Here is a 25,814-nt window from a genome sequence, read left to right on the forward strand (position 1 = left end):
AGTTGAAGGTGCAGACATTGAAGAGCGCCCAGCAGATGTTGGAGTAGTTTTGCAAGGTCAAAAAGTTCTTCACGACCTCAACAATGTACCATATGCCATATGCTGGGACTAATATATGCATTGAACTTAAGCTACCCTCTTGAACTCAGGTACACATTTAAAGTACTGCAGAAGTTATTTCTGGGGTTAGATGGTGACAAGCTATTTAACACAGTTCAAACACCGAAGACCGAGCTCTTCTTTGATGTGCTAGATTAAGGACCTAAAAAGCCTCTTCCAATGAATCTTCCCAGGGTACAGTAAATTCAGTGATGAAGACCTTCTTCACTGAGGGAACCAGAGAACTATATCAGACCTGAAGGTAGAGGTTGTGATCTCTGTGGGGAAAACAAGCTGCCGACCAGTATCCACCAGTATCTTCAAGTCGCAGGCTATCCGAAGCTGGTCATGCTCCAGTGATGGCCTGTTCCTGGTTACTTTTTTCCCTCAAGGGTGGAGGCAAGGCTCTTAAGGACTTGGTTGTGACGCCATGTGTAACAACCCTGGGTGAGGCTGACTTTACACCCCATCAGTATGTGTTTGAGGGAAGCTGGGCTGGAGCAGAGAGCACACCCAGGATCTTCACCCAACCACTGTTGGAGATTAGTTGGTGTTGAAAGGATGTTATAAGTAGCTCTGATGATAAAGCTAAGCTGCTTTGCTTCTGTACTCTACAAGTCCTTCCAGCTGATCCTCCTCTTCTACACCCTATCCCACTTTGTCCACTGTCCCTGTTTACCAAGGAAGAGTGCCTTGGCCCACTTTGCTGCTTCCTCCTGTCTACTTGTTTCCTCTACCACCATCTTCCTCTGCTCTGGTGCTATGGCTTTGTTCCACTCTGGACAGCTCGTTGTTAATCCAAGGCCTCCTCTTCCTTGCTGAACACGCCCCACAATGTCTGCATGCTTGATTGCTGCTATCGCCTCCCCTCTACTGCACTGGTTGGCCTTCAGCCCAGAGAAGGTACTTTGAAAATGTTCTGAAATTGTATTATTGTCCTTTATAGTTGTGTTCTTTTGCACTTTAATCTGTTTGAAACATTTGGTTACTTTAACATTTTTATTGTTTATTGTATTTAAATGTTTTGTTATTTGACATTTACATTTATGCATTTGGCATAATGCTTTTATCCAAACCAACTTTAATTGCATTGAATGTATACATTTTATCCATTCATGCATTCTTCTCTTGAACACCAAATCAAATCATATTTGCAAATGCCCTGCTAGAAGGACAACGGATTGTAAACCTTCCCTCCAAAAGCTTAAGTGCCCATTGGCTCACTGACCCATGGAGGCGGGATCTCCACAAAGAGTTATAGGGCAGCTTCACAGTGGCCTGTCTCTTTTCTTGCTTCTACTGCTGCTTCTTCTGGTTGATGTTCTTGTGGGACAACCATCAGCTCTTCCCTACGTTTTCTGCTTGCCATTCTGCATTGCATCGGCAGGCCTCAATCTACCAACAGTCATGTGCTTACTCGAGAGAAAGAGAACTCTCTCTCAGGCATTAAAGAGTCAAAATGACCACGCAAGTTCATCATCATTTATTTATTCAACACAGAAGAAATTGATTGCAACGTCAACGCCATCGACTCAAGGAACCATGAAACACGTATTCAGAAACTTTACAGACTGCTTCAACTGCCTAGCCAATGCAAGTATGGCATATTTTACCTAAACAGAGGTTTAGGATAAGCAGTAAAATCCTTTTAACGAGGTGATTTGAAAATAATAAGCTAATGGCTTCTTTTCATTTTTAAATGACTCTTCATTGTTTCATTCCGTTTCCATTTCCGGTTTTATTTTGTCACTTTCCATTTTGCCTGCTAAGAATCTTTTTTTTTTTTTTTTTTTTTTGTGGCCATGAAAAATACCCTTTTCTTAGAATTAATGAATAATTAAAAGTGTTCGCTGGACGAATTGATTAATTGATTGTAATATTAATTTTGCAACATTGAGTTAATCAGATTAACTGATCCAAATTTTCATAATTAATCATAAGCTATAATTAATTATTAATATTTTCTCTTTTAGCTATTTTGCTTCACTGCTTTATTGCTGCACAAGTCCTCAAATATCTATGAAAGCCTGTTTTTAAAACTTAAAAGATAACAGTGAGTTTATCTCGCAATTCTGACCTTTTTTCTCGCAATTCTGACTTTCCTCACAATTGCAAGTTTACATCTTGCAATTCTGACTTTTTTTCTTGCTAACAGTTTTGAGTTTATTTCTAGCTTTTTCTATTGTTTATATCTCTCCCAATTGCTCAAAACTTAGTAACTCAAAATTTAAGTTAACAAGACTGTAAACAATTGGACAACTTGAATTGCTTCTTTTTCAGAAATGTGGTTTTATATCACTGAATTGTCAAATCAAATAGAAATAGCACACTAAAGTTACAACTAAATGATGTATCTCTGTTTTTGTGTGTATGTACAGGTCTGGTACCAAGAATATTTTTGCTCATGTGGCCGAAAAGTCCACCCAATAGAGAAAAGTTTTGCGCAACAAGAAAATAATTCAAGGAAACATTGCTTGTAACACAGGGTTTTAATTAAATGTCATTAAAAAAATCCTGTTTCTAAAGGTTATTTTAAAGTGATTACACAAAGTATGAATCTATATGAACATATGGGTATTGGTATCATATAAGACTATTTGAAAACAGCAAATGTTGTGTATACACACACACACAATTTCCCCTGAACATGCAACCCTCCTAAAAAACATTTTGGGAAAAACAATTTGGCCTGAATGTAAAACAGCTGATACATGATTGACAAAATTAGAAGTAATCGAAGAACTTGTGTTACATGTGTAATCGGTCTTAACATTACAGAGGAGATTCCTTAGTCACCACTTTGATATCAGTGTAAGTGACGCCTTTGTATGTGCCCTTGGTTTCGTACTGTAACACACTGCCATTCTTGCAGGTGATCTTCACTGTGCCAGTGTAAGGCATGTCAAAAGTGGCTCTTCCAATGGTGATGTTAACATCCACCTTCTTCCCTGGTGGCACATCGACATCAGTAGACAGAGTTTCGGTTCTCTCATCTGTCTGCTCCTGACTGTAAGTGCTTTCAAGTCCAAGTTCGACTTTGTATCCTGCTGTAACTTCTGCAATCTCTGGAATCCCAGCCTTCACTTCCATACTAAAGGTTGCTGTTAAACTTGCACTCACAGACCATGAAGATTTGTTGGTTATTTTCTTTGAGGTTTCAACTTTTTGTTCTTGAGTGACGGAGGAGTCGTTCCTGTAAGTGATGGATTTGATTTCTTCTACTGTCACCTTTGGTATCAGTTGGTTGATAGTGGGATAGTTGACATTGGTGAGAACTGTTGATTGAACTGCATTGAGAAACATGAATCCCATAGAGTCGATGTCAGCACCAGCTCTTCCTACAACTCCCAAACAAAATCCAGAGCCGACATCCATGGGATATTCTGTTTTTAAACCCCAGCTTGTCATCTTTGCAAAGAATTCTCTCCCAAGACTGGTTTTGAATTTGATAGCTCCGAGACGTGATCCTGCTCCGTTCCCCCACAAGGACAGTGAGGTGAAACACTCACCAGGCTGGAACTTGTACTCTTGATGATCTCCAGCTGGTTCTCCAAAAGTTTGAACTCTCCCATCTGAAAGCCAAACCCTGACAGCCTTGACCTGCCATCCTCCAACCCAAACCCCGATCTTCTCTAAACTGGCACCGTTGTTCTCACCAGTTAATGAAAATGGACCACCTCCCCTTCCACCAATTAGCTCTAGAGTTGTTGGGTAGGACATCTTTGAATGAAATTGATCTGAAAATAATATCACAGATCAGAATTAGCATCAGCTATATACTTTCTTGCAGTGTTTCCCCACCCCAGATTCTGGAGACACAACAACTGTACAGGTTGGATTAGTTTTTTTAACTGACCCATCCATTTCGTGTCTCGAGGTCTAATAAGCTGATGAGTTGAATCAGGTGTGTCTGGATAGGCAATCATGCAAAATGTGCAGTTCACTTTCAGTCAGTCACACTCAACATCACATCAGTGACTGATGAATTGGGATCTCGCCTGAGAGCCCAATGATCTTTGAGTGTAAACGAAATGAACCAACGCTCTCAAGAGATTCCAATTCGCCAGTCATTGATGTGACATCTCCATTCCCTCCTTCAGGGAATGAGGGTTATATTCATAACCGAGATGTTCTGGCATGCCTCTGGGAACAGGGTTGGGAAACATTAGTTGCTTTTCCACTGTTAGGTTGAACGGTTCTAAAAATGTCAAGTAGTGGTTTTGATTATATTTCCACTCAAGCTTGTTTAGGCACGACACAATTAAAAACAACTCTCAACCCGGAATGATCAGCACCGTTGCTGCATGTAGTGACATGGCCACTCAGGATTCGTCACTTGTCTGTTGCCTGGCTATCGGTTCTCTGTAGCTGGCCAAGTGTGCTATTTGAGTGAAATAAAGTTAATGATGGAAATTAATAAAAGAATAATAGAAATATCCAATCATCCTCCATAAAGCTGTAGCTATATTTACATCTCATACCATCTGTAAACTCTTGTTATAAAGGCAATGACAGACACATTTGTATATCATTCCAAAGAGGGCTGTTATCAGAAAATAAAACCATATCCATACCGGCATGGAATGGAGCAATTAAGCAATGAGAACGGTTTGGGCCGATGGTGGAAAAGCGGCTATTGTTGTGTAGTCCTGTGGTAGTTGCATGCAACCCAATCTCCTGGCACTGCATATCTACAGCACAAGTTCATGCTTTCATTTGGCGTGCTCTTCATATGCAGAAATCACCTTTCACGTGAATCCGATACACAATATTCAGTTACATTTCATTTGAGTTTTCATTAAATCAATAGTAAGGGGAATTATTTGGCTCTTAGTCTTCTTCTTATTCTGGGAAAATGTATATTTTATCAAATATTTTATATTCTAAAATTGCTATAAAATGAAAGTTATATGTCTAACCAAGTTGTGTTCCAAATTTGAAGTCGATATCACAAAAATTGAAGTTCCTATGAGATTTTGTTTAAGCGCTGTACCAAAAATAGCCACTGTGGTGTCACCGACATTCTATTGAACTTTTTTTTATGCATTCTCCTGTTACAAATTGATAAATTTCTGTCAAATATCACTTCTATCACAAAAGAAATATGGCAAATATGGAACCGTGAGACTCAGACCTTTCCAACGATATGTGTTTTGTCAAGATTAGAAAAGGTTTTAACTATAAAGTAGCTAAAATAAATATTGTAATATGAAACCTGACACCACCCACTAGAGGAGTGCGCTTAAAGAAATTAAAGTACCATGGTAATGCAACATCCAATTTCAAAACAGTTTTCACAGGCTGAATCTTTGAGTTTGTAAGCTTTCGAAAAAAGGCAATAAATAAAAAGAGCACCAAGCGGCCCACCGTTGACAAATAAGGGGATAATAAATTAATATTTTATTTTAAATTAAGGATGACAAAAAAAATGTGGAATTAAGAAATGATTATATTAACCTATACTATACTATACTTTTAGGCCTATATTACATAGTGCTTATAGACAGCATTTGAATGAAGTTTGTTATTATCAACAAATGTTATAAGAATATTTATCCCAATTATTTTTCTCTCTCCCATCCCACAGCCTCACTTATCTTGTCTTTTTTACTTAATAATAATAATAATAAAAAATAATAAAATATTATTATATTGACCCCTATAGGCTATTATTCAGTAGCTCAATTAAATAGCATAATGTGTATAAATAAATATATACCAAAATTTTTAATTCCCGTAAATCAAACTTCCCATAAAATTCCCTCAAGTGCACCTTCAGAAATAGTCATAAAGCTTTATTGCCATGATTGTCAGGCATTTACAAAACATAACATAATATACAGAACATTAATTAGGTAAAGAGATTAATAAAAAATATAGCCAATAATAACATATTAAATATTTGTATATTATTTTATTATTTTATGTTTGGTGTAACCAAAAATGAAAAATTATTATATTCCTCTTGTTTATGATTTATCATACAATCAATCAGCATCTTTTGCATTCATTTATAATATAATCAGACATATTATTATCAGCATTTCTTTTGATGAGTTTTGTTTCTTGAATACAAATATATCAATGGTATATCTATATTTTTGACTTGTTTTTTTTTCCTCCACTTTTATTCGTCAAATTACTCTAAAGATTATTTAGTTTTTATATGTTGTTGAATATGTGGTTTGTGACATTGAGAAATGAATAGACTATTTCAAAAGCTGATCTCCATGTTGTAATTTGACTGATCTTCCAAGTGTGTCAGACTGCATCACGCCGAACTACAAACTACGCTCCAACAAATTACGCCCCCCTACCTCAAGTTACGCCCCCTTCAATGAAACAGCTATTCTGGATGTTGGGTAGGTTTTAGATAAAGTTTAAGGTTGGGGGTAGGCTTTTAGTTACAGGTTAATTACCATGGGTTTGTATTAATTTGACTGCATTATTTATTTTATGTTTTACTAACAGATGTTATTTCATACTTCATAAGATTTGAAAGGAATATAAGTTAGTCTTACAAACATTTCATACATAAAACAAAATTTCAAGAGATTGTTTTAGTCAATGATATCCATGCTTGTTTCTTCACGGGAAGCATAACTTGTAGTAGTTGGTGTAACTTGAAAGGGTGTGTTTTTTTTTGTTCTGCGGGACGCAGACAGACCCTTCTCGATCCTTGACATGATCGTGGACAGCAACGTAAAAGTTGATTCTGCGCCAATTTAATCTTATGAGAATCAATAACATTTTTGACTATTTTGATACAAAGGTCTTGTTAATGTTTTTCAGTTTTGTTCAAGGTAAATAAAACGTACAGAGCCCCGCACATGACATGCAAGAAAAAAAATTAAATCGTGTGTACGACTTACTAATTCGTTCCCTCGTTTTATTAAATCGTGCACATGATTAATAAATCGAGGGAACAAAATAGTAAATCATGCACATGATATAGCCTATAAAAACTCTGTAAAAAACGAGAGTTTTTCAATAACGGAAGAATATGAAAAACCATCATTTTTTTTAATATATTATTATTATTAATATCATATAATAAAATATTGTATTTATTTGTTACTACTGCAAAGCTATATTAAATTATTATGGGATCTCATTCAATGCTTTCAGAATCTTAATTTCTAAAATAATTTTGTTTCTGTACTGTATATTTAAAATTAACATTTTAATGACAGTATTTTTACTGAACAAAAATTCTTTTAATTAACAAAATAAACCAAACGAGAGAAAAAACCAAATAGAACAAACTTAGTTAAAGTAGTTGTTTTGAACAAGTATTAACTTGGACATTATTAAAAACATTATTCTTATTTCTAGTATTTGTATCAATACTTTGTGCCTTTTGTCATACATTTATACATGTCATACATTTATAAGATGTTTAAACAAACAAACCACTTTTTTTTTTTTTTTTGGGTTGGATATCGGGTTGGATAATCTCATGCAGCTTCAGAAACTGTTAGCTACATCTTAAGTCAAGTGCCCGTGAGAGAAAGTATACTTACATGGATGACTGCAGTCCGAACTTCTTCTCAAGAGCAGCTGGTCTGGTCAAAGCTGGAAAAGTGAGATGTGTTTGGTCAGGCTGCTGCTTAAATAGAGCTCCAAAGGGGACAGGCAGTACCTAAAACACACCCTGAGTCAGTGTAACCAGCTCCCCCCACCTCTCACTCACAATTAAACACAATCCTTTTAAAGATGCATGTGGAAGACTGGAGATATTGCTTGTTGGTAAAACTGCACTAAATTAAAAACATGCACAAGCATCTTTTCTTTTTTTCATTCTCCAACATTCAGCACGCTGCCACTATTACAGCAGTGTATGTACAGAGTATAAACTAACATATAAACAATTTAAATCAAAATTACTTAAGATTTTAATTTCCCTTGACTAATAGCCTACACAAAAAAGATATTGTAAACACTCAAAAAGAAAAGATAGCCAGTCTGTTCTCAGGTGCGTAAATCAAAAAAAGTTCGGTCAACCAAATAACCAAAATTGTCCCACACTGAAAAACATATAATTAGACCAAAGCAAGGGTCTATCACTAAAAATACTTTAACATCTGCAAAGTGAAAAAAGTGAAAAGTGTCCTAAAAACCGAGCAAAGAGTAGACGTTTCAGCTCATGCTTTCTTCAGTGCTCATGAAACAAACATTAACAACACTCTTCTATAGACACAATTACAAATTACCAGCTGAGCTTAATCAATAGGTGATAGGTGATTACAACAACAAAAAGGAAAATAAAGGGAAAATAAAATTACAAATAACCCCTTCATTAATTCCCTCCTTTTTCCCTTCCACTCTTTGGTCTGTTTATAAGACACGTTTGCACTTTTTTCACTTTGCAGATGTTAAAGTAATTTTTGTGATAGAGTCTTGGTCTAATAGCCCACACGCACGTAGGGTTGGCAACAGTTCCGTATAATATCGTCCCATAATAAAGACATCAAAGTAGCATGCCACAGGCATATATAAACCATACAGAATGCAGTTTATCCTGTTTTAGGCCTGAGGGCTGTTTCATAAAAGATGCAAAGAAAAGCTACGAATGAACTTGAATGAACCTAACAAATAAGTTGGGGCTAAAGCAGTTTCATAAAAGGTAATTGAAGTTCACGCTATCCCGCTATTTTGATCCAGGTTTACCTAGTCAAGGTAATTGCGAGTACACGCTTTTCTTAAGCAGCCCTAGAGGTCGATCATAGATCAAATCGATCCACCATAAGAAACAGCATACATTTTGTGCTATTTTATGCGTTTGAGACATGGTGTTTTCCTCAGTGCATAACTTATATTTCACAGGTTTATTCTCCATCTGTAAATGTTAGAAAGTCATGCAAATATTTCATAGCAGCAACTGTAAATTGACTATTGTGTAGCGTCTGGATAGATCCGGCGGGGTCAATCAACTTTAGAATCTTCAGAATGCTTTTAGCCTCCTGAACTGTGCATGTAAATCACGAATCGGCTCCGGCAAGTCCGGGACCAATTGCCCCATTGGCACCTTTGTTACCCCAGTAAAGAAAAACAGAACATATTCTCACCAGCTCCAGAGACTTCAAAGAGTCACCCTGGTGGGACTAAAGGTGATATGGTCACAGACACTGGCCACAACCCCAATACACACACACATACAGACACTCACAAACACGCATGGAGATTGTGAATGTACATTTATCCTCCAAATATGACTGTGCCAATATGTACCCGTCGCTGTATTTAAAGGTGCATGTATTTATCCCTAGTATATAAGCTTAGCTATGACTGTAGTGTATCAGTTTTCTTCTAAACGATAAAACTCAAGTATAAACTGTATCTCACCTTTTATGTCTTTGCCATCTGACAAGTTTGGTCTCATTGTAAAGCTTTCGTTATGCTCTAATTGAAAATGTATGTCACATGACTGTAAAATGCATTTTTCTATTCTCAATGGTACTTTGAAGAAAATGTACTCAGATCAGACACTTCATAAACCATGCAAATTAGGTCATAAATGGAGACAAAGAAAGAGTTTGCCCGCCAGAATCGCACCCTCATCATTGGCTGATGTATCCCAGGAGGCGTTCTGGCCTGTTGTCCTTAAAACACAATGACACGCATCTCTCATTGTCTCTCGATTGTCTCTCGCCATTTAACACCCGTCTCTCCCGGACGTCTCGGCGACCGCGCTTCCATCACGCGCCCCCCCTCTCTTCGGGACGACCATCTTTTGGCAACAAGTTTCTTTGTCAAACCCTCTTCATCCGTCGCCCTAAGTCTTCACTCTTCATCGCCTAGGAGACGGACTCTTTTTCTTTCTTTTCCGGTTATCTTACTCTTAAGTTAAACCCGTGTTTGAAAATCCCGCCGAAGAACACCTTCTCGGAAAAGGACCAATCGCTTCAGCCGCACGCACCGAAACTCCTGCAGAAACACGAAACGACCACAGCACCTGAACCTATGCAAGTATAGAACCATTCTTTCCAAAGCGTTTTAAGCTCGATGTGTAAGCTGAGTTTCCTTGCTGGCTCTCAAAGGTTTTAACTGTTAGTAAGTTGCCATTCCTTTGATCACCTCTGTTTTCTTGACTTTACTTTCGTTTTCTATATATGTGTATTGTTTGTGTATGTCTAGTAGTATAGTCTCTGTATCCGTAGTTTCATATATTAAATACATTATATTCATGCTCGATTGTTTTTTTTGCTCATGCAACAAACCCAGGTCACTTTAACGTTTCGATCCAGTATCCTTGCTTTACGCATTGATGCTAGAATAGGAAGTCTTTCTCGTGGCCAGAGAAAAACCTTCCTTTTATAATCGGCTATGAGGAGCTAACGGTTTGCTGGACAAACTAATAGTTTCTCTAAATTATTATCAAACCAGAACTAATCATATATGTGATTGATTATAATTCGTTGTAATTAATTCACAATATATGTATAATTCCCTCTCGGGTCGGTATATGTATTATAATTAATCATAAAGCTTTATGATTTATTATATTCATATATTTCACCCATAAATTAATTAAATACCTGTACTGATTCGCTACAATTGTAATGGGGTAAATCAAGGCCAATATACTGTAGGCCAATTACTGAGTTTCATCTTACCAACTTAAAATTTAGTCTGTGCTTTTATTATTTATTATCATTTTAGTGATTTTAACTTCTGCTTTGCATGTTTTATATTGTAATATTCTAATGTTCTTCTAATAACCATAAAAGTTGCCAAACAAAACCAGAGAGAAATGTATTCATATATTTTAAAACAATCTAATTAAATCTTGGGCACAAAACATTTAGCCAGTAAGAATAGAAAACCTATTGGTTACACACACACACACACACACACACACACACACACCCAAACTCCATCAGGTGACAAAAATGGAGAAAAAAAGAAAAAAAAACGTGGGAGAAACCAGTCCAGTTCTCCTCTGGCCAACAACGAACAGTGCATGATTATGATTCAGGCAGCTTTACAGATCATAAGTCAGATTGGGATCACAGGCGATTGTCTAGTTGACAATCTCAGCTGATACTTCAGGGATGCTTTGTGGTTGTGTCTAGGCGCAGGTTCTCCATTGGATCTGGATACTGCCCGGATCCAGCTGACTATGGTAAACCTTGGGATAAAAAGAGAGACTAATATTATTGTAGATGCCATTCTTCTTCACCATTTGATCTAAATGTTTGTGTAAGCCAGGTTAAAGAGTTGTCTTGATATGGATATAAACTTAGTTTAAACTATAATGGCATTTCGGCTCCAGCATTTATTTGTTTTTACGCTCTGAAGAGTGCAAATGTTTATATTTATGTGTTTTTGCAGCGATGAGTGATGTTGCCAATCACAGACATGTCCGTCGAATCTACTGCCACTGTATTGAATTCACCCAATTAGATGTTGCAACATGATCTCATGAGAATTCATATTTTATACAAGTTTATATACAGTATTGTAGCAAATTAGCTCAAAAGAAATATGAATAATTAATCATAACTACTTATAATTAATTATAAATATTTGGATCAGTTAATAAAATTAACTTAATGTAATAAAATTAATATTACAATCAATTAACCTGTTGTCCAATGAACACACAGTGTTAATTGTTGATTAGTACTGTACAATAAGAATGTTATTTCCCAAAACCTGGAAATGAACATTTCTTAGAATTACTCTGAGCATGTAGTCAGGATCGGCACGATTAGGGACTCCAGTATGAGAGCATATAACACAGACAACATTACGTGTGACATGAAGAAGACTTTATTAACTAAACACTTAAACTACTCTAACATTCACGCACAAACATGCATACAGTTTACCACGGGAAAGAGAGAGCTGAAGCAGAATACAGGAAAGCAAGATGTTACAGCATTATTTGAAATTCAAATCAACAGCCTTGAGCAAACCATCAGTTTAGTTCTAACAGGCCCTTCTTTAAAAGGGGTAAGGATACTTAACCCATTTGTGCCCAAATTTTTCTAAATGGTTTCATGCATATAGTTGTGTTAATAGTGTCCCATGTGAACATGTTTTGCATTTATTTTCCCCAGGTTTTTGTTTTTTTTTCTTAAAAATTGTATTTGAATGTGCGGCAATTATAGTTGCCGGTGGGCAAATATGTTGTAAGCACCCTTTCATTGTCAAATTTGAATAGGAGGAGAACATTTGGCATCTAACTCAAAATAACTGCTTTCAACAGATCAATCTCTATTCATAAACACATTTATTATGTATAGAAGTCGAAGAACATTCAATGAAAACCCAAAAAAGCTGCATCTAGCTTATAATCTCTTAAATATGAAAACACAACAAATACATTTGTTTTAAAGTGGTGGAACACAGTGCAGCCCATTAAGTTGCCCCAACAGGGCATTGTGAATCAAAAAGTTAAATGAAAATAAATAAATAAAATTAAGAAAATTTTACTTCTATACGTGACCCTGGACCACAAGACCAGTTATAAGTCGCATGGGTATATTTGTAGCAATAGCCAACAATACATTGTATGGGTCAAAATTATCGATTTTTCTTTTTTTCCCAAAATCATTAGGAAACATCATGTTCTATGAAGATATTTTGTAAATTTCCTACCATAAATATATCAAAAATGTATTTTTGTGAGTGGATATGCATTGCTAAGGACTTCATTTGGACAACTTTAAAGGCGACTTTCTTAATATTTTGATTTTTTTTTTTTTTAGATTCCAGGTTTCAAATAGTTGTATCTCGGCCAAATATTGTCCTATCCTAACAACTACATCAATGGAAAGATTATTTATTCAGCGTTCAGATGATGTATAAATCTCAATTTTTTTGACCCTTATGACTGGTTTTGTGGTCCAGGGTCACATATAACAAATAAACAAATACAGGTGCTGGTCATATAATTAGAATATCATCAAAAAGTTGATTTATTTCACTAATTCCATTCAAAAAGTGAAACTTGTATATTATATTCATTCATTACAAACAGACTGATATATTTCAAATGTTTATTTCTTTTCATTTTGATGATTGTAACTGACAACTAAGGAAAATCCCAAATTCAGTATCTCAGAAAATTAGAATATTACTTAAGACCAATACGAAGAAAGGATTTTTAGAAATCTTGGCCAACTGAAAAGTATGAACATGAAAAGTACGAGCATGTACAGCACTCAATACTTAGTTGAGGCTCCTTTTGCCTGAATTACTGCAGCAATGCGGCGTGGCATGGAGTCGATCAGTCTGTGGCACTGCTCAGGTGTTATGAGAGCCCAGGTTGCTCTGATAGTGGCCTTCAGCTCTTCTGCATTGTTGGGTCTGGCATCTCTATCGCATCTTCCTCTTCACAATACCCCATAGATTTTCTATGGGGTTAAGGTCAGGTGAGTTTGCTGGCCAATTAAGAACAGGGATACCATGGTCCTTATACCAGGTACTGGTAGCTTTGGCACTGTGTGCAGGTGCCAAGTCCTGTTGGAAAATGAAATCTGCATCTCCATAAAGTTGGTCAGCAGCAGGAAGCATGAAGTGCTCTAAAACTTCCTGGTATACGGCTGCGTTGACCTTGGACCTCAGAAAACACAGTGGGCCAACACCAGCAGATGACATGGCACCCCAAACCATCACTGACCGTGGAAACTTTACACTGGACCTCAAGCAACATGGATTGTGTGCCTCTCCTCTCTTCCTCCAGACTCTGGGACCATGATTTCCAAAGGAAATGCAAAATTTACTTTCATCAGAGAACATAACTTTGGACCACTCAGCAGCAGTCCAGTCCTTTTTGTCTTTAGCCCAGGCGAGACGCTTCTGACGCTGTCTGTTGTTCAAGAGTGGCTTGACACAAGGAATGCGACAGCTGAAACCATGTCTTGCATATGTCTGTGCGTAGTGGTTCTTGAAGCACTGACTCCAGCTGCAGTCCACTCTTTGTGAATCTCCCCCACATTTTTGAATGGGTTTTGTTTCACAATCCTCTCCAGGGTGCGGTTATCCCTATTGCTTGTACACTTTTTTCTACCACATCTTTTCCTTCCCTTCGCCTCTCTATTAATGTGCTTGGACACAAAGCTTTGTGAACAGCCAGCCTCTTTTGCAATGACCTTTTGTGTCTTGCCCTCCTTGTGCAAGGTGTCAATGGTCGTCTTTTGGACAACTGTCAAGTCAGCAGTCTTCCCCATGATTGTGTAGCTTACAGAACTAGACTGAGAGACCATTTAAAGGCCTTTGCAGGTGTTTTGAGTTAATTAGCTGATTAGAGTGTGGCACCAGGTGTCTTCAATATTGAACCTTTTCGGAATATTCTAATTTTATTATTAGTGAAATAGTGAATTAGTGAAATAAATCAACTTTTTGATGATATTCTAATTATATGACCAGCACCTGTATATAAATAACAGTGCATACAGACAATTTCTTTCAAAAGACATTTGGAATAGGAAGTTATGTTTCCCCATAACATATGTACTTACAAGTCATTTGCCCACCGGCAACTATAGTTGCCGCTTGGGCTTTTGACTAAGTGTACAAAAAAACTATAGATCTCTTGTAAGATTTGTTTTGTTTGGATGATTCTAGAGACCTTCTTTATTATGTAGATATCTATATGTCAACAAAAAATACTTATTAGTAACATGAAAATGACGTTTCTTTGGGAGAGTTTGCCTTCGCCATGCTTCCTGGAAGTAGGGGTAGGAAGTTGACAGCCTCATGTGACAGGAAGGAAGTGAATACCTTTTTTTTGTTCTTGGAGTAATTTATTTGGTTGTTTTCTTGCATGTCATTGAGACATAAAACATGGAAAACATCTAGAAAAATGCGTACAAAAGGAAAATGACAACTATACTCTGCGGCAACTATAGTTGTATCAAATAATGAGACTAAGTTTGATACTTCCATGTCTCGCCAATTTGAATTAAACTTGTCCTGATGCAATTTGTTAAGGCTCCAGTTGATCCTTGCTGATGTTGTCTTGATGAGAAAGAACCAGTTGGATTCAGTGGATCTTTGGTGAATGGAAGGATAAGGCCGAAGCCTGGCACAAGCTTGGGGTTCCTTAGAAGTTCCTAGTACAGCATCATCTTCACATCAGCATTTTTCAGTAAAGGAAAAGAGAGACTGTGATCTTGTGATCAGTGATTTTAAAGGGTGAAGATGTCACACCCTCTTGAGGTGTCTGAGCCAATAAGGAGTTGTTCTCTCGGAGGGAACTTTACGAGGCTTTTGTGACTTTGGCAGGATATTATCATAAGAAACTGGATTGGATGAATGAGACAAGAACCTTCTAGATTTTTATAATACTAATGTGTCACAGAGTTAGTAACATGTAACATTAATTAACAAATAGGAAACGGAAGTTGGAGTCCGTAGATACCAAACATGCTACCCATGTGATTTTAGTTAACTATAAATTTGCAGCTTTGAAACATTAATACCAAAATAGTTCAAAAGAGAGAATTAATACATAGAATAAAGCCTATAAAAGGAAAGTCATGAGATGGGAACATGTTTATACATTTCTCAAGTGGTTATATATAGAATATATAGGATTAAGAGGGTTTATTTGTCCTTCTCAGAAAGAATGAAGTCAGATTCACTAGTCTCTGCAAAATTCTTTCTGATCATAAAAGTTCTTATCAGTTTTCTTGTGTCCTGTAACAGGACACCTAGTTCTGCCTGTGTGTTAGCTACGTTTGAGATGTTAGTTGCAGTTTTAGGGGGATTGGTTCACAGAACTTTGAGAGAGTGAGTTTTTGGATAATTCATTAAATATAATGAATAATTGTGTGTCTGAATGGTCCAGACGCTACAGTATGCACTAGAAAACCATCTATCACTAGAGACATTCCTCCAGCAGGATTGAGTAGCTACCTTGCTGGGAAATCCAGGCCAGTGTTTTCCAGAAATTATACCATATTGATCCATGCTCAAGTGGAAATGCAACTGGAACCATTCGTCTTGATGGTGGAAAAGTGTTTTAAAACAAATACTGATAAGAGGATACAGAAGCTTTTGATATATTTGTTTTTAAAAGTCAATAATGGTAGCACTTTCTTAAGAACATGGTTCCATATGCGGTACAATTGCAAACTGTTCCAAGCAAAAAAATGGACTCGCTGTTGGTCACATATTCTAATCCTGACTTTGAAGCAATGCAATTGAAAAACCTGGATTGATATAATACACCATAATTCAGCAATGGTAACTATTGGATCAGTATAATATGGTGTAATTCAGCAACAGTAACTGTTGGATTGGTATAATGCAACAACGGTAACTGTTGGATCGGTATAATACGGCGTAATACAACAACAGTAACTGTTGGATCGGTATAATACGGCTTAATACAACAACGGTAACTGTTGGATCAGTATAATATGGCTTAATACAACAACAGTAACTGTTGGATTGGTATAATACAACAACGGTAACTGTTGGATTGGTAACATACGGCTTAATACAACAGCGGTAACTGTTGGATTGGTATAATACAACAACGGTAACTGTTGGATCGGTATAATATGGCTTAATACAACAGCAGTAACTTGGATTGGTATAATACAACAACGGTAACTGTTGGATCGGTATAATATGGCTTAATACAACAACGGTAACTGTTGGATCGGTATAATACGGCTTAATACAACAACAGTAACTGTTGGATTGGTATAATGCAACAACGGTAACTGTTGGATCGGTATAATACGGCTTAATACAACAACGGTAACTGTTGGATCGGTATAATACGGCTTAATACAATAACAGTAACTGTTGGATTGGTATGATACAACAACAGTAACTGTTGGATCAGAATAATATGACGTAATTCAGCAACGTTAACTGTTGGATCAGTATAATACGGCGTAATACAACAACGGTAACTGTTGGATCGGTAAAATACGGCTTAATACAACAACAGTAACTGTTGGATTGGTATAATGCAACAACGGTAACTGTTGGATCGGTATAATACAGCTTAATACAACAACGGTAACTGTTGGACCGGTATAATATGGCTTAATACAACAACAGTAACTGTTGGATCGCTATAATATGGCTTAATACAACAACAGTAACTGTTGGATCGCTATAATATGGCTTAATACAACAACAGTAACTGTTGGATCGCTATAATGCAACAACGGTAACTGTTGGATTGGTATAATATGGGGTAATTCAGCAACGGTAACTGTTGGATCGCTATAATGCAACAACGGTAACTGTTGGATTGGTATAATACGGCGTAATTCAGCAACGGTAACTGTTGGATTGGTATAATACGGCGTAATTCAGCAACGGTAACTGTTGGATCGGTATAATGCAGCGTAATTCAGCAACGGTAACTGTTGGATCGGTATAATACGGCGTAATTCAGCAACGGTAACTGTTGGATCAGTATAATACGGCGTAATACAACAACGGTAACTGTTGGATTGGTATAATACGGCGTAATTCAGCAACGGCAACTGTTGGATCGGTATAATGCAACAACGGTAACTGTTGGATCAGTATAATACGGCGTAATACAACAACGGTAACTGTTGGATTGGTATAATACGGCGTAATTCAGCAACGGCAACTGTTGGATCGGTATAATGCAACAACGGTAACTGTTGGATCGGTATAATACGGTGTAATTCAACAACGGTAACTGTTTGGTCTGATGGTGTCATCAGCAAAAGCAGGCTCGTTCACAAAACTTTTTTTTCTTTTTTTTTTTTTTAAATGCATTTTTCATGAAATCTGTACGTACAATATTATAACCCGGACATGTATTTGCAATTCTCATTAGGACATTAAACTATCCAATAATCGTAATCACTTTATCACAAAATAAAAAGTATTCAAGAACCTGTTTAGTAATATAAACATTCTGATGAAAGGTTAGGTCTGAATGCAAATATCAATGCAAAACTATGCAAAAGTAGTAAGTAGAAGTAGTTTTTCTAACTAGTCAACAGATAGGAGAGCAGAGGGCAGCCTCACCTAACCATCAATCACTAACAATAACTTTAGTCCAGGGGTCAAAACCTGAACCTTGAGGGCCACATCTGAACCTGCCAATCAAGATAAAAATCTAGATAAAATCTGCAGGACATTGGCCTCCGGGAGCAGGTTTGAACACACCTGTATAGACAGGATTGAAGCTCAGATAAGATCAACTGAGAAACTTGTAAAGTTAATGCAAATAACTTGCATTACTTCTAACACAAGGGTTCACAACAATTCACCAACCGTCCGGGCACTTTGAGGCAAACTTGATTGCAGCAAAGAAGATGATCTGAGAGATGAATGAATCCTTTTTAAGGTTTAAGGAACCACTTTACAACAAAAAACAAAACAATGCCTTTAATGCTGCACAACAAGAAGAGGGACTGTTAACCTAAAATGAAGATTCTGTCATAATTCCCTCGTGTCACATGTCACTGGGTTTATTTATTCATATTTTTATTATTTTTTGTCCATTCAATGGAAGTCAGTGTGGTCCAAAGAAGTCATACAGGTTTGGAGCGACATGAGGGTGAATAAATGACAGAATTGGTATTTTAAGTGAACTATTCCTTTAATGTACAGCATTCTGTAGTGTTAGCAAGAGCAGATACATGACAACATATCAAAACTGATACATCAAGCCAGGGTATTGCAATCCCATCCATGATATAATATTAAAATATCCTAAGTTGTGAAAACAATTTATCAGTAAATGAAAAAGTATTAAGAAAAAGAATATAAGAAATCGTTCACCCCAAAATTCTGTCAGCATTCCAAAACTGTGTGTGTTTTTCTTTCTTCAAATACAAAAGAAGGAAAATGAAGTTAATGAATATCCAGTCTGGTCTCTTCGTTTATAGGTAGTGTTGTCAAGGCTCCTTTAAGAGAGGGCTTTTATTCTGACGGCGTCCATCACCTTCCGGTTAAGCAGTCTTCTGTAGTGCTGCCAATTTAGCGATTTTGTCGCTAGATTTAGCAACTTTTGAGACTTTTTCAAAAGCCTCAAAATTATTTGCAAAGTAAATTAATTTATTAGAACTCGCACTTCACCATAGCTCAAGTCCCACCAGGATTTTGTTATTTTGTATGTGTGTGTGTGTGTGTTTTTTGCGATCAAAATGACTGATTGTGTGGTGGTAATTTCCAGAAATTTGCAAAAAAAATTGCAAGTTTTTTTTTTTTATTATTAGGATACCACATTTACCATATTATGTATTATGTTTGATGCAAAATGCAAAAATCTTGTTTATTTTGGTATCTTATATAATAATCGCAATAAGTTTACATAAGAAACAAAGTGTCATCTTTCAAATTCTGTCCGTTTAATTATGAAATTTAAACAGAAAATGTTGTTTTGACGCTCTTTAATGCGGCGTGACAGATCACTATCCACCGTTTTCCGGGGACAGTCCTGGTTTTTTGTGTTCTGTCCCCAGAAATCTCCCAGTTTTACAGTTAGTTCAAAACAACCTGCAAACTGCTGTATTAGAAACACCCTCACAGCAGCGTTAACTAGATTTTTGTAATTTGATGCAAAGGTAATATAATACTAAGCATAGTGTTATAAATGTACATACGTTTTTTTTTTTTAAAAATGAAAAAAAAATTGTTTTTGCAGGATTTACGATATTGATGACCGTTAAAACGTGTCATCACAGTCTGTGAAGAGAGTCTATTGTGGCCGAACATAAAACACAATTTTTTTTTTCACACACATTTCTATAAAAATTAAAAAAACAATTGATTATTTCAAGGGGCAGCTAATGACACCTCATTTGAATATTTTCATGTCTGGGAAAAAATTGGGATTAAACGAGTTAAGATTTCATGACATTTATGATGTCTACTGTACTCAAAGTGATATAGCTATGCTGGCTACCTACAAAAAAGGACAGCTAGGGTCGATTACGTTACCTAACAACACAGTTGACTTACCCTTCCAATGACGACGAAGCAGGATTTAGCCGGCAGACTCAAAAGAATTTGAATGTTCATAACAAAATTAGATTGTGTTCATTTGTACCCCTCCAGGTTTTTATAGGCTTTTAAAGAGTCTCCAGAGTAGGACAAGAGACAGTTGATGAGGTGGTTGTACATATCAGGATACTGCAGGTCAGAAAACCTATCTGTTCCTTTATCGATACACGTTAAAAGCACCCCAGGAGCATTATAGGGATCGTAAGATGGAAATTGCCATCAGCTCAAGTCTATGGGAAACTTTGCAGAGCAACTCTAGCTAAAATAATACTGTTCAACCGAAGACACGGAGAAGCTGCAAAGATGCAACTAAAAGGCTTCCTATAGAGGGATGCTTCTGCCCTACATGAGCATGTTGCTGCAGGCCTGATAAAGTTTAAACAAAAACCTTGTGCACATTTCAGTCGGGTGGAAATTAGGGGTAAAAGAGGGCGAAAAGTTGCAATGTTGCTATCGCTAGACATGGATGATGCCTTATCACACACCATAAGCTGAAGAAAAGTGTGTGGAGTCCCAGAAAAAATCACATTCTTGTTTGCGAGACTCAATATTTTGACTCCTTATTGAGGACAAGAATGTCTGAGGATTTATGCAAATTAGTGTGGTGCACAAAACCCTGAACTCCTCAGCTCAACACAATTTTAAAATTATGTATTATGTATTTAATAAATATTTATTCATTTACAATTTCATTTTTCTATTTTACGTTTTAAAACAAATTAAATAAACACTTGAATATGTCAATTAATTTGTCTATTTCTAAAATGATTTAATTTATTTACATTTTTATGTTTGTATTATTACATTGATAATTAATTCCCTCATTTTATTTGTAGTCTTCACTCCTCGTCCTCCATAGCTCAGTGATGTGAGTGAACTATTTCAGCTGGAGGATCTTAAAGTCTGTGTAAAGCGATATTAGAATATGTGTTATTAACCACCCAGCCAAATTTGAATGATAAAAAAAAGCCAAATAAATAAAATAAGTTAACAAAATCTTAACAAAATAAGCAGTATTCTCTGCTCTTAAACGTGTCAGTTTAGTAGAGTTAGAGCAAAATTTAGTAGAGTTACCGTGGACTACAGTACCTACTAATTATAACATAAAAGGGGTGACTCTTTATTTGAGTTTTCATTGGTTCCTGTGTTTCTTTAAGTTCCCGCCACTTGGTTTCCATTGTCACCTTCATTATTAGTTCATGTTTGTCAGCCGTGTCTCATTTATCACCTTGTTATCCTCACTACTTAAGTTCCTGCCTCTCTGTTGTTCTTTGTCTGGTCTCGTCAGTTATATGGGTCAATATCACTGTAGGGTGCCTTTTGGTGTCCTGTACATAAATAACTCATTTGCCATGATAAATTAACATAAAAATAACTATCAAAGGGTGTGTGATATAAGGCTAAGTTTTTATATTCATAACAAAAGCATTACTTGGCTCTTTAGATACATTTTCTAGATTTTTTTATTTTTTAGTTTTGTAGGATGTGTGTTATTTTGCTATGTCCCATGCACTGCTCATTCAATTTGTAAAATATAGTCAAATCATTAATTTAAAAAAAAAAAAATTCCTATTAATATTTTTTTTAAATAAGAGATTATTTGAGTGTACTGATCATTTGGTAATAAAAACAATATTTTTATTTAATAAAAAAGAAGAGTTTTTTTTTTCATGTCCCTTGAATGGTTGTCCGCCCTGTCGTATTGGGGAATCTGTCCCTTTAAGAAAAGGCCATCCCATTTAGTGACATCAGGACAACAGATTTTTTGTCTCTTCGGTGGCAGGAATTTCGACGGCTGAAGTGAGTAAGTTGGTGACTTTCCAACTGACAAATTTTCTTTGTATGAGCTTACTTGTTTTGCCAATGCTTAACATGTCACATTTTTGTCCTGTCTTTATTCCACCATTCCACAGGTTGCTGGGAACGCTTAACTGTCAGCTGATACGGAGGTCCTGTACCCGCTACACGAGCATGTACCAACTGGATCCTTGATCTTGACAATTGCAGGTACTCTGATGTTGCAGAATAGGACTGGATTTATGGGACACAGGTATGTCATGTGAGGGTAGGTACGTCATTGGGGTCATCAGGTGGGCACCTTCTTTCAGTGATATTTCATTGATTAGCCCAAAACATCTCCAGAGGGCTCAACGGTGATACCTGGCATCCCAGGTACAACCCCCCTCAGCTCCATTTCCCCCCTTGATATTTTTGGAGCCAGTCAGAATCTTGCTTCTTTATCCAGAGCCACTGGCTGCTTCTCTCAGCTGCCTCGGATACAGTTTTAATGGTTCGGCACAAGCTCTAGCCTCTGATTCCCAGGTCTCTTAGCAGGTTAGTAGTAGATGAAGTCACATTCAACGTCACATCAGTGACTGATGATTTGGGATCTCGCCTGAGAGCCCAATGATCTTTGACTGTAAATGAAACGAGCCAAAGCACATTGCATTGGCTCATTTAGATTACACTCGAAGGTGATTGGGCTCTCAATCGAGATCCCAATTCATCAGTCACTGACGTGACGTCTCCTTTCCTCCCTTCAGGGAATGAGGGTTACATACGTAACTGAGATGTTCTGGCATCCTCTGCATCCTACTTCCACCGGACGGATTTCAGAGTTCCATCCGCAAAGTTGTATTTCAGCAGCTAGCTCAGCATATCTTAGGTATTTACACTCATAAGCCTCTTCCAATGAATCTTCCCAGGATACAATGAGTTCAATTATGAAGACCTTCTTAACTGAGGGAACCAGAGAACTATATCAGACCTGAGGGTAGTGGTTGTGATCTCTGGGGAGAAAATAGGCTGCCGACCAATATCCACCAGCATCTTCCAGTCGCAGGCTATCCGAAGCTGGTTATGCTCCAGTGATGGCCTGTTCCTGGTTACTTTTGCCCCTTCATGGACCAAGATGGCATGTGGGAAGTCACTCACTGGTGGTAAATAATTAGTGGTAATACATTTTTCCTCAAGGGTGGAGGCAAGGCTCTTAAGGACTTGGTTGTGACACCATGTGTAACAACCCTGGGTGAGGCTGACTTTACACCCCATCAGTATGTGTTTGAGGGAAGCTGGGCTGGAGCAGAAAGCACACCCAGGATCTTCACCCAACCACTGTTGGAGATTAGTTGGTGTTGAAAGGATGTCATAAGTAGCTCTGATAATAAAGCTAAGCTGCTTTGCTTCTATACTCTACAAGTCCTTCCAGCTGATCCTCCTCTTCTCCACCCTGTCCCACTTTGTCCACCAAGGAAGAATGCCTTGGCCCACTTTGCTGCTTCCTCCTGTCTACTTGTTTCCTCTACCACCATTTTCCTCTGCTCTGGTGATATGGCTTTGTTCCACTCTGGACAGCTCGTTGTTAATCCAAGGCCTCATCTTGCTTGCTGAACACGCCCCACAATGTCTGCATGCTTGATTGCTGCTATCGCCTCCCCTCTACTGCACTGGTTGGCCTTCAGCCCAGAGAAGGTATCTTGACATCTTGACAGTCTGCATGAAATTTCACAGCAGTAGGTCACACAAGTTTACGTGGTAATTCAATAAGGGCTATATTTCATATAACAGATGATTTCACACAATATACTTGTATAATTGTGACTTTGAGTCCCACTGTGATGTACACACATTTTGCTGATCATTTTCTTTGTTCAAGTGGTTTTCTTAACTTTTATCTTTATTTTTCTCAGCATCATGCATTGCTGCCGTATTCTGGACCAATCGGACACACGATTGTTCATTATATATTACTGAATAATCCAGAAAATTCACTCTCCCAAAGTTCTGTGAACCCATCCCCCAAAACTGCATCTAACATTCTGTTACTTTTCATTTTACCCATGTACTGCATGTGTGATTGTGTGTATGTGTTTGTTTAGTTAAGAAAACTTTTAGTTTTAGTTAATAAAACTTTTGCACAATACTTATTTGGTTCTTATTCTCTGCTTGCACCAAGGTCAATTTAACAATTCCTGGTTTTGTTACACGCTCTACGCACTGTACATGCTAATAAACAATTATTTTTGTTTATGGCAATGAAAAATACACTTTTCTTAGAATTAATGAATAATCAAAAGTGTTCGCTGGACGAACTGATTCATTGATTGTAATATTAATTTAGCTACATTGAGTTAATCAGATCCAAATATTCAAAATTATTCATAAGTTATGATTATTAATATTTCCTCTTTGATCTAATTTGCTATACTGCTTTATTGCTGCACAAGTCCTCAAATATCTTTTTTAAAACGTAAAAAATAATTGTGAGTTTATATCTCGCAATTCTGACTTTATAACTCCGAATTGTTCAAAACTTAAGTAAAAATTTAAAAGTTAACAGGACTTTAAACAATTGGACAACCTGAATTGCTTCTTTTCAGAAATGTGGTTTTATATCACTAAATTGTCAAATCAAATAGAAATAGCACATTAAAGTTACAACTAAATGATGTAACCACTTTTTGTGTTTATGTGTCTGATACCAGGAATATTTTTGCTCATGTGGCCCAAAAGTCCACTCAATAGAGAAAAGTTTTGTGCAGCAAGAAAATAATTCAAGGAAACATTGCTTGTAACACAGGATTTATTTCATAAATTGTCTTTTTTTTTTTTTTTTTTTTTTTTAACTAAATGTCATTTTAAAAACATTATTACAGAACCAGTTTCTATAGGTTATTTTAAAGTGATTACACAAAGTATGAATCTATATGAATATTTATGTATTGATATCATATAAGACTATTTGAAAACAGCAAATGTTGTGTATACACACACATCTATATATTTCCCCTGAACACCCAACCCCCACCACCCAAAAAAAAAAACACCAAACAATTTGGCCTAAATGTAAAACAGCTTATACATGATTGACAAAATTAGAAGTAATTGAAGAACTTGTGTTACATGTGTAATCGGTCTTAACATTACAGGAGGAGATTCTTTGTCAATCAATACTTTGTGCCTTTTGAGGCCCCCTCATACATTTTTAAGATTTTTAAACAAACAAACAAACCACTTTTTTTCCCTGCTATCATACAATATGGGAGAAGTGAAAAGCACATTTTTCTTACGGTGTGCCTTTAGCCCCTTTGTACCCTTTACAGTGCCAGAAAATCGGGTAGGATAATCTCATGCAGCTTCAGAAACTGTTAGCTACATCTTAAGTCAAGTGCCCGTGAGAGAAAGTATACTTACATGGATGACTGCAGTCCGAACTTCTTCTCAAGAGCAGCTGGTCTGGTCAAAGCTGGAAAAGTGAGATGTGTTTGGTCAGGCTGCTGCTTAAATAAAGCTCCAAAGGGGACAGGCAGTACCTAAAACACACCCTGAGTCAGTGTAACCAGCTCCCCCCACCTCTCACTCACAATTAAACACAATCTTTTTAAAGATGCATGTGGAAGACTGGAGATTTTGCTTGTTGATAAAAACATGCACAAGCATCTTTTCTTTTTTTCATTCTCCAACATTCAGCATGCTGCCACTATTACAACAGCTACACACACACACACACACACACACACACACATATATATATATATATATACATATATATATATATACCTCCGACTGTTTGGCGCGAATTAGTGTAGCGGCGCTCGTTCACGGAAGTCTATGAAGTTTAGAGGAGAATGAGATTCGCTAGCAGAAGGCTCGTCCATTCCTGACAGCAAAATGGAAATATTTGTATGACTTTCTAACATTTACAGATGGAGAATATACCTGTGAAATGTAAGTTATGCGCTTAGGAA

General features: G+C 36.8%; 2 protein-coding genes across 3 annotated transcripts in view; one reads left to right on the top strand and one right to left on the bottom strand.

Annotated features, from left to right (window-relative positions):
* LOC127511450 (oocyte zinc finger protein XlCOF6-like) overlaps positions 1 to 25,814 on the top strand; it is an 832,024-nt gene that overhangs the window by 573,812 nt on the left and 232,398 nt on the right. The gene's annotated exons all lie outside the window — the stretch shown is intronic.
* LOC127510691 (aerolysin-like protein) lies at positions 2,574 to 25,329 on the bottom strand. Of its 2 annotated transcripts, none has more exons than XM_051890618.1 (2): positions 25,261 to 25,329; positions 2,574 to 3,836 (listed from the first exon to the last, which is right to left on the bottom strand). In XM_051890618.1, exon 2 carries the CDS (start codon positions 3,817 to 3,819, stop codon positions 2,872 to 2,874), a length of 948 nt encoding a protein of 315 aa, XP_051746578.1. In that variant the 5' UTR covers positions 3,820 to 3,836; positions 25,261 to 25,329; the 3' UTR covers positions 2,574 to 2,871. The 2 variants fall into 2 exon arrangements, with proteins under 2 accessions (XP_051746578.1, XP_051746577.1); XM_051890617.1 differs by lacking the exon at positions 25,261 to 25,329 and adding an exon at positions 7,623 to 7,884.

Source organism: Ctenopharyngodon idella, chromosome 4 (genome assembly GCF_019924925.1).
Source record: "Ctenopharyngodon idella isolate HZGC_01 chromosome 4, HZGC01, whole genome shotgun sequence".
Classification (NCBI taxonomy): domain Eukaryota; kingdom Metazoa; phylum Chordata; class Actinopteri; order Cypriniformes; family Xenocyprididae; genus Ctenopharyngodon; species Ctenopharyngodon idella.